The 9,178-nt window shown below is 40.6% G+C and overlaps 1 protein-coding gene across 1 annotated transcript; it reads left to right on the forward strand.

The window, feature by feature from the left end:
* Positions 1–860: 860 nt before the first annotated feature.
* LOC131989252 (metallo-beta-lactamase domain-containing protein 1-like) lies at positions 861–6,025 on the forward strand. Its single transcript, XM_059354442.1, has 3 exons — positions 861–1,315; positions 2,795–3,022; positions 5,870–6,025. The coding sequence occupies exons 1-3, from the start codon at positions 893–895 to the stop codon at positions 6,023–6,025; spliced, it is 807 nt and encodes a 268-aa protein (XP_059210425.1). The 5' UTR covers positions 861–892.
* The last annotated feature ends 3,153 nt before the right edge of the window (positions 6,026–9,178 follow it).

The following is a 9,178-nucleotide window of genomic DNA, read 5'->3' on the forward strand; positions in this document are numbered from 1 at the left end:
TGTGTTTCTACAACATGAACCACACATCTAGCTTCAGGAAGTCTGACCAGCTTTTTGTCCCACCTTTCACAGGGGCTACGAGGCAATCCTCGACTCCTCTGTCTGATCTCACCAGGAGCATTCATCAGCTGATCTTTTCAGGGACGTGTCAGTAGAGAGATCTACCTGGCCGTGTCCCGCTCTTGCACATCTTGCACAGTAATTTGTCAGGGATGTGATTGACTGTATTTCTATTTATGAAATTTAATATACAGATTTGTACATGCAATAAAATACAAAAAACATTGTAAAAAATCGAATAAAGAAAGGGCAAATTTGCAATAAAGGGTGCATTTGGATTTTTTAAAAGTAAAACCTGGATTGTTTGACAAAGATACGATTTTTAAAATTTTGTTATCCTGCTGACAAACAGACCAACAAGCAAACTGAAAACATGACCTCACTGGTGTAGGTTAAAGTAATTCCTCAAGTAAACTATTTTTAAAGACTGTAACTCTGTTCAGAACAGCACCATTTTCTGTAACGGTAACAGTTACTACAATACAGTTACAATATGGAATCCAGTGACATGTATTGACTCTATTTCTATTTAGGAAATTTAATATACAAATTTGTACATGCAATAAAATACAAAAAAAAAAAAAAAAAAAAAATCTAATAAAGAAAGAGCAAATTTGCAACAAAGTAAAACCTGGATTGTTTGACAAAGATGCGATTTTTTAAATGTTGTTCTTTTTTTTAAAAAATGTTAAAAAACATAAATAATGATTTTTTTTTAACAATCTGTCCTACAGACTCCAGTGCGATAGGTGGCGCTAGCACCTAATAGTTGTTATTGCAACCCACCAAAAACAAAAACAAAGCAGAGTAAGCGCCTGTCCATGCTGCTACAATGGGGACAGACAGTAAAGTTTTGTGTGGACAGTTTCAAACTGTCCCTCTGTCCGAGTCTCAGTTGGACTTCCCCGGTCAGCCGTACTCCGTGTCCGTCCTGAAACCCGGGTACTGTCTCCCTCAGACCGACGGGACGTTCAAGGCCGACGGAACCATCACGCTTATAACGGGACCCAGGACTATTCTGGTGGACACCGGGGGGCCGTGGGACCGGGACTTTCTCCTAACGACACTGAGACAGAGGGGACTACAACCGGGGGACATTGACGTGATCGTGGGGACTCACGGACATTCAGACCACGTAGGAAATCTGAGTCTTTTCTCCACGGCGCTGATGATTGTGGGGTTTGATGTCAGTGAAGGGGACACGTACCGTCCCAACAAGCTGGCAGAGGGACACGCGTACTGCATTGATGAGTATGTAAGTTTCACGTCCTCACAGAAAACATTTAAAGATAGTCTAAAGCAACTGAGCTCCAAAAACACTTCACACAAGCATCAAATGTACTTTATGATGTCTGAAATGTCCATTCTGTTACGAAGACGACCCAGTGCATCAGTTCATTCAGTGTGTACTCATTTTAACTAAATCATGACTAATATGTTCATGTTTGTGTTTTACCAGGACAAAAAGCAAATATCCAGATTTTTCAAAATAAAAGTATGAAAAATAAATAAATGCATGAGACTGCTTGAAACCAGGGTGTGCAGGGCATCAAACCAGGAGGATACAATAGCAACTAGCCACTAAAGCAGGGCACAGTTCCCTGCAAAGTGATGTTCTGTGATCTGTAGTAAGTCAAGTCAAGTCAAATTTATTTCTGTAGCGCATTTACAGACGGCTGAGCAGCACCAAAGTGCTTCACATAAAACTGCATAAAGTGCAATAAAATACAGGATTGACAAAGGTGAAAGAAACAAAAAGGGTTAAAAGACATTGCCTGTAAGAGTTAAAATAGATTAAAAGAAGAGATAATTTTAAACCTATAAACCAGGCCTTTGCAATATAACCAAAATGTTCTACCCTACATATCTCAGTAACAATATATATATAAAACAATATATGATGTTTTCTGGTAATTTAATAAATAGAGTATGTGAAATAACCACATGGTGTTTTTGTGAACTTGTGTGTTTAACTGTAATACATAACGGGCGAAGTAATGTGCTGCCCACTGCTCCTTGCATGGTGTGTTCACTTGTGTGTAAAAAAAGATGGGTTAAATGCAGAGGTTGAATTTCCCCATTGTGGGATTAATAAAGTAATCTTCTTCTTCATAGCAAATTAAACGCACAGCATATTTTCTCATTAGTTAAGAACTTCAGTGCAAAATAAACAACAATTACTATACAACAAGTGAAAAAATATCTATCTATCTATCTATCTATATATCTGTGAGCTATACAGTACAGGCCAAAAGTTTGGACACACCCATCTCATTCAATGCGTTTTTCTTTATTTTCATGTCTATTTACATTGTAGATTCTCACTGAAGGCATCAAAACTATGAATAAACACATATGGAATTATGTACTTAATAAAAAAAGTGTGAAATAACTGAAAACATGTCTTGTATTTTAGATTCCTCAAAGTAGCCACCCTTTGCTTACTAGAATATAAGACATGTTTTCAGTTATTTCACACTTTTTTGTTAAGTACATAATTCCACATGTGTTCATTAATAGTTTTGATGAATTTACAATGTCAATAGTCATGAAAATAAAGGAAAAACATTGAATGAGAAGGTGTGTCCAAACTTTTGGCCTGTACTGTATATATATATATATATATGTATATAAAAACAAAAACATGACCTTTGTAGACAGTAAGTCTGTGTACTGAATGGTGCAGAGTGGACTGTCCGACTGTGCCAACGACCGTGTCTCCTCCCTCCCACAGATATCTGTAGTTCCCAGTCCAGGCCACACAGGACAGGACGTCAGCGTCCAGGTGACGGGAACCTCAGCCGGCACAGTGCTCGTTGCAGGGGACTTATTTGAGTGCTGCGCAGATGAGGACAGCTGGAGGGATCTGAGTATGAACACTGCAGTGCAGGAGGTCAACCGCCAGGAGGCGCTGCGTACCGCCGATGTCATCATACCGGGACATGGGCTGCATGCCAAAGCCGTTATTTCGCATCTATGCGTCCCTCACTTGCGCCGTTCACTTGCGTCTTAGTCCCGCCCACCGGGGATGCACGGAGAGACGCAAGTGAGGGAAGCGAGGAGAGGAGAAACGATTTAAGACAAATGGGACGTCCTTCCCTCCGGAGCGTCACGTGAAGCGACGTCCGTTTCTAATGACGGCGGCAGCGGATCACAGCTGGATCAGCTGTCAGTCGCTTTAACAGCTGGAGACATGCACTGATGATAATAATAATAATAATAATAATAATAAGTGTTTTCTCTGTTTAACAAATACCTGCACATGAATAACAACCTCCATTGTGTATTTATACTGTGAACTGTGTCCAGCTCAGGGGCACGGGAATGCCTTTATATAATTTATTAATTATTATTTGCTGCTGTATTAGGACAACTATTAGGGCCAAGTATGAAAAAAAAATACCGACCCGGGGGAGGGGGGTAATACTGGTCCATACCTCACTGGGTCCGTCCGGTGCCACACACATACACACACAGACACACAGACACACACACACACACACACACACACACACTCTTCAAAGATGAATAAAGATTCCATAAACCGGCTCCATGGCAGCGTAAAGACGCATCACATGAGGATGACCGTGAGGAATGAAGGCTGGGAACAATAAACCTGCTGCTGTGAAAAAAGTTTAGACGACCGTTACACTGTAACTGTCAACAAGAAGCAGAGGAGGTCTGAAAGAGAGACAGCGCTCCGTGTGAACGCGAGGAGGAGGAGCGTCAGTCGGATCACTCTGATAAAACACCTTAAACAGAGCGAGTGATGGAGAAGAAGAGACATCCCGCAGGTAGAAAGGAATGAAATGTGGTGATGTCGTAACATCACCTCATGTTATCTGTTTTTAATCATGCCATGGTGGCTGGGCCCTTCTCCCCTGGGTTCCTATTTATTTATTTATTTCATATATTGCCCTATACGCCGTCGTAGTAGACGATCCTGGTGATAAATTAATTAGTTAATATCCCAGAACATGATTGTGTCCGCTGAACACCGGCCAATATTTTATTAGGTTAGATGATGAAGGTAAAATGTAAATGATGTCACTCAGTAATGATCAGCCTCGCGTGGTACTGATGAAAATGACAAACAATGTAGTGTTTCTTGCTGACAGACAGACTGTCAGACTCTCTACTGTTTTTTTTTTTTTTACTTTAATAATATCCATAATAAATCTGTACGGTGGAAAAAACAGATCACGAAAAGGAAAAAAAGGAAAAAGGAAAATAACTTCTAGAGCGATCTTTCTCTTAATTTATTATAAATGTAGAAATATGTTTGTGGTGTTTTTGTTGTTCAGAGTCACAATAAAACAGATTTTAATTACATGGTGAATCATATAAATAAAATATAAAACTTGTGGTGACACACTTTAGTTTAATCTGTGATCTGTCTTCACTCCGGTATCAAACTACAGCGATGTTGATGTATAACATCAGTCCGATCAGCTGCTGCGTCTATTCAACGAGTCAGGGGGCGGGGCCACCGCTAAAAGACTTCCGCATAGGATTCTCTCGTGTATCCTCGCTTGTGCCTCCTCCGATATGCCTCCTCTATCCTCTATCCTCTATCCTCCGATCACAAATAAGGGCTTTGGGACGGTCTTAAAGATGGCGCCCGCGAAAGAACTTCCGGTTCAAGCGAGGATAGAGGATAGAGGAGGCGAAACTTAAGGGCTTTGGGATGCAGCAATGGTGTTAGAATTGTTAAGTTCACAGAGTCAGTTCCCACAATGCCTTGTGTCTTGAATACCAAGTAGGTCGCCGCCTTCTTCCCACCATGTGGGAACTGTCCCACCATGCAGGAAACATCAAATTTCCTTCACAAGACACACACACACACACACACACACACACACACACACACACACACACACACACACACACAGACTTTCAGGACTGAGTCTTGGTTTGAGAGCATCTGACTTCTATTAGTCTCTCACACACCTCTTTGATATTGCTCGGCTCCACTGTCCCCAGGACAACTAAGAGAGACATAAAGAGTGACAGGATTGGAGACACGAGGTGACACTCACTATGAACAGTGAATCTGTTGCGGTTCACCGGTTCTGTAGACAGATTTAGGCTGCATTTTAGATGAAAGTACACTTTGCTCAACCAATTTATCATATTCACTAAGGGGATCAACAAGCAAATGTCTTATGGTTGGCGGTGTTAATGTTACAGAGATGTTCCCAAGAAACCATAAAGTTTGCACATAACAAAATATATTGTCATTCAATTGTTTCTGATGTATCCTCATATTTGCTTAAGCAACTCATGTCATTGTTGTAGGATACGGGTACATTTGTTAGAGCCAGTCATGTATGGACTTTATTTTACCAGCCTTAAGGGTGAAGTTGTTTTGGGGTCTGGTGTGCTGACTGGAGGCATCGATGCAATATACGTACTGCTGCTATATACACATATTATTGCTCAAATACAGGGAATGGGTGTTTGTATTAGCTGTTGTTTTGTCCCAAAGGTCAATAAATGACAAAAAATTAAAAAGGCCCTGTATGGCAGAATTGAATGATCCAGGTGAAAGCCCGAGTACTTTAATAAAATGTGTGTAAATAAATTGTGTATGTGAGACAACTGGCAAAAAGTTGCTATTATTAATAAAATGGCAATGTGAAAATATAACCATGAATTCTAAATGGAAAAACTAGGCCTATGGAACTTATATATACGCCTGTCATTTTAATTTTTTAAAAGGTGACTGAAATGCAGATTTCGGTCTGCATTACATAATAACTACTTAAAGGCAAATTGTGAACCTACAAAGCCCTGAATAACCTTACAGACTAACGTCCCACTTGCCACCTTATCATCTGATGCCAAACTTCTGACCCCCATCACCAGGACCAAGCACCACACTGTGGAGGAGAGAAGACACTGCTGCCCCAATCCTCTGGAACTAACTCCCTCCAAACATCTGCAACTCAGACTCACTCCATAAATTTAAAAATCTTTTTAAAACCTAACCTGAACTGTCAAAAACTCTGCTTTTCGTGGATTTTATGTCCAATTTTGAGTATCTTTAAAAACGCTATATAAATCAGATCAGTTATTTTTACTTATCATTGACCTTGACGTTTTCATTTTTAAAACTACTATTAAACCTGCATGTCTTGGGACTGTGGGAGGAAGCCAAAGCATCTGGAAAACTCACACTTACACAGAGGGAACAAGCACAGTCCACACAGAAAGAAAAAAAAATTTCAGTGGCCTTTATTAATTAATTCATTTATTTTGACTTAGGTCCTTTAAAAGTCTTAATCATTTCAAAACAACTGATCACCTTGTCGGAAATTTTAAATGTATGAAATGAATCGAGGTGGAATTTCTGTTAATTTACAGCACATTCTTTCTTTCTTATGTTGCACACTTAGATCACATTTCTTTAATAACATGTGTGCCTGTGTATGTGAGACAACTGTCAAATAGTTGCCATTATTGATACAATGTCAATGTGAAAATGTAACTGTGTATATAATATATATAATATATTTTTAGATTACCTTGGTACTTAATCAAATAAGGGATGTGTAACAAACACGGCCTCTGCAGCATAGCACTGTGCACAAAGTCATCTGAGGTCTGTGTTTAATACATTTACTGGAAATAGAATTTTCTTTTCTCAGAAAACACGTGATTGTCTGTAAATCAAAAGTGTAAGTGTCTTTACTCGCTCCACCCATCAGAACAAAAGTCTCTATCTAACTCTGTCTACATGAGAAGCCATTCAGCTTTGACACCATTGAAAAGAAATTCCTGCAAAGAGGAAAGCATGTTTTGCCATGGGCACACCTCTTCTACAAGGGTGTGTTACTGTATGTTATTGTTTTGTCAGTCAGTTTTCTGTTATGTGAATGATGGGAGGACCTGAAAGACAAGATGAGTAACATAGCTACAAGATGGCTCTTACAGATCAACCTGAGTCCTTTGACTATGATCAACCCTCATTCCTACACAGATGATGAGAGGAAATCAAGTTGTTCGATCAACACAATGAATAATTTGTGATATAGGCTTTTCGTGATTGAGTTACTAAACATTAATAACTGGACTGAAAATGTAACCTTGATGAGCACACGATCCATCAACATGCCGCCCGTAGCAAGCAGTGTTTCCAACTCCTCAGTAGGGAAAATATCTATTGGCTGTCAAAGTCGCTTAAATATGTCATCCCCTAATTTGCATTATTTGCCATGTGCATGTTATTGTAATGGATGCTGTAGGACAGAGGGAATGTCATGGTGAGAGAGACACAAAGTGAGTAAAAAACACTCTAAATATAGCCTGGCTAACACCAGACTATTCTCAAATGAGGTCTAGTCTGGCAACTAGCAATGGATTTCTCCGTAGAGGAGGTGTGGTTTACGATCCTCCAGAGCCGTTTATTGGACGCTTAGAATGTCTATCAAAGCGTCTGTAGGTAGCTCTTAGCCAATCAGATCAGTTATACCAGATGACGTAGTAGAGCTACAGAAATGGATGTTTGTTGTGTGTGTGTCTGTGAGAGAGTGTTGTTTGCTGCTTTGCTCCTCCAGTTCTCGTTTTCTGCAAGATTATTTATTTTCACGTTTTATTCCCCCTCATGTCATTCAGCCACACACATCCACTGATTTCATGGGCAATAAACAAGCTGCTGCGGGTCTCTGGGGGCTCCGCTGTCCGCGGTAGCGGGGCTATTAGCCGCTAGCGGCCCTAATAGCCCCGCTACCATAACGCCGGTGATCTCAGCGGAGCCGCCGAGAGACCTTTCGCCTTTCAACTTTCGCTCTAAACTATTTAAAACACCATCTACAGCTAAAGAGAGTTTCACGTCTGCAGCAGCCATGTTGGATCCGGAAAACTACAAGCTTCCAAGTGTCGAGTAGTACGCGTCATCGTCTTGCCGTCCCTCCCCGCTCTGTGATTGGATCCCTAAACCAGGGCTAAGAATGCCTCCTGGTTTCCAGACCCCGCCGCAGTTCGAAATTAAATTCGAGCGCGCAAGGCAGTCTGGGTATACCCAGGCTACTCTAAATATGATGAGAACTACAAATTCCAATCTTCATCTTTATCCGGCCTTGGGACCGGCAAACCTGACCCAAAAGAGACTCTGGCTGTATCCCAGTGTCAAGGAAGGATCCTCGAACGGCTGGATTTGCAAGATATTACGTCATCAACATCTATCGAAGGACTGTCCCAATGTCCAGGATCCTCCAGAGGACAGAGTCCTTCTTTTGCCAAAATTCCAAGGATGCATATGTGTATCTTCCATGCGCCCCGAGTACCCATAAAGCCTTGCGCACACCGTTCTAAAGGGAGATTTAAAAAATGGCAGGGAAGAAACGATGACACCGGCAGCACAATATGAATTTAAACATGTATTTTCACTGAATATTTGTTATCACATAACTTACAAAACTTGTGTTCAAAGTCAAGCAGAAACATATGCACAAAAAATGCCAGAATATTTAGCTAAGATATAATAAACATCATCTTGATACATTGCCAGTTAAGTTAATTGCTGAAATTATTAATCATTAATTCATATCTATGCGTCAGTCTGATGATTTACTATGTGCAAAGAATACGTAGCTATGCCATTCATAAAGTTATACATGTTTATTGTGTTAACAGGGACCAACAGTCCGCTATTGTCCATTATCGTTATTTATAAATAACTGTTATTGTACTGTACTAATCCACTTTGTGGCTTTTATTTGCTAAATCGTATGGAGATTCAACTTTAAAGCATCTTCTTCCATTTCCACAAGTATGTGGAAGAGTGCTGATGCCAAAGCCACATACTTGTTCGTGCACTGAAATTGCAGCGCTGAATTTAAGCAGGACGTCCAATCACACAATGATGCACACCTGCACACTGAAGGCTGTTCCATTTGTGCATTATACCAATGATAGGAAGGATTCTGGCCTTGCCTCTGGAGGGATGAATGATCCTTGACTTTGGGATACAGCCTCTGACTTCAGCAGCCTCCATGTTTACCTCCGTGCACAGCGTGCTGCGTGTGACGTCTTTGTTATTGTTCTTCTGCGTTTGCGGGTCAGTTTGAGGCCGTGAGTCTGAGATGGGCCACATTTAAAAAATAATGTGAAGAGC

The sequence above is a fragment of the Centropristis striata genome, chromosome 17 (assembly GCF_030273125.1).
Source record: "Centropristis striata isolate RG_2023a ecotype Rhode Island chromosome 17, C.striata_1.0, whole genome shotgun sequence".
Taxonomy (NCBI): domain Eukaryota; kingdom Metazoa; phylum Chordata; class Actinopteri; order Perciformes; family Serranidae; genus Centropristis; species Centropristis striata.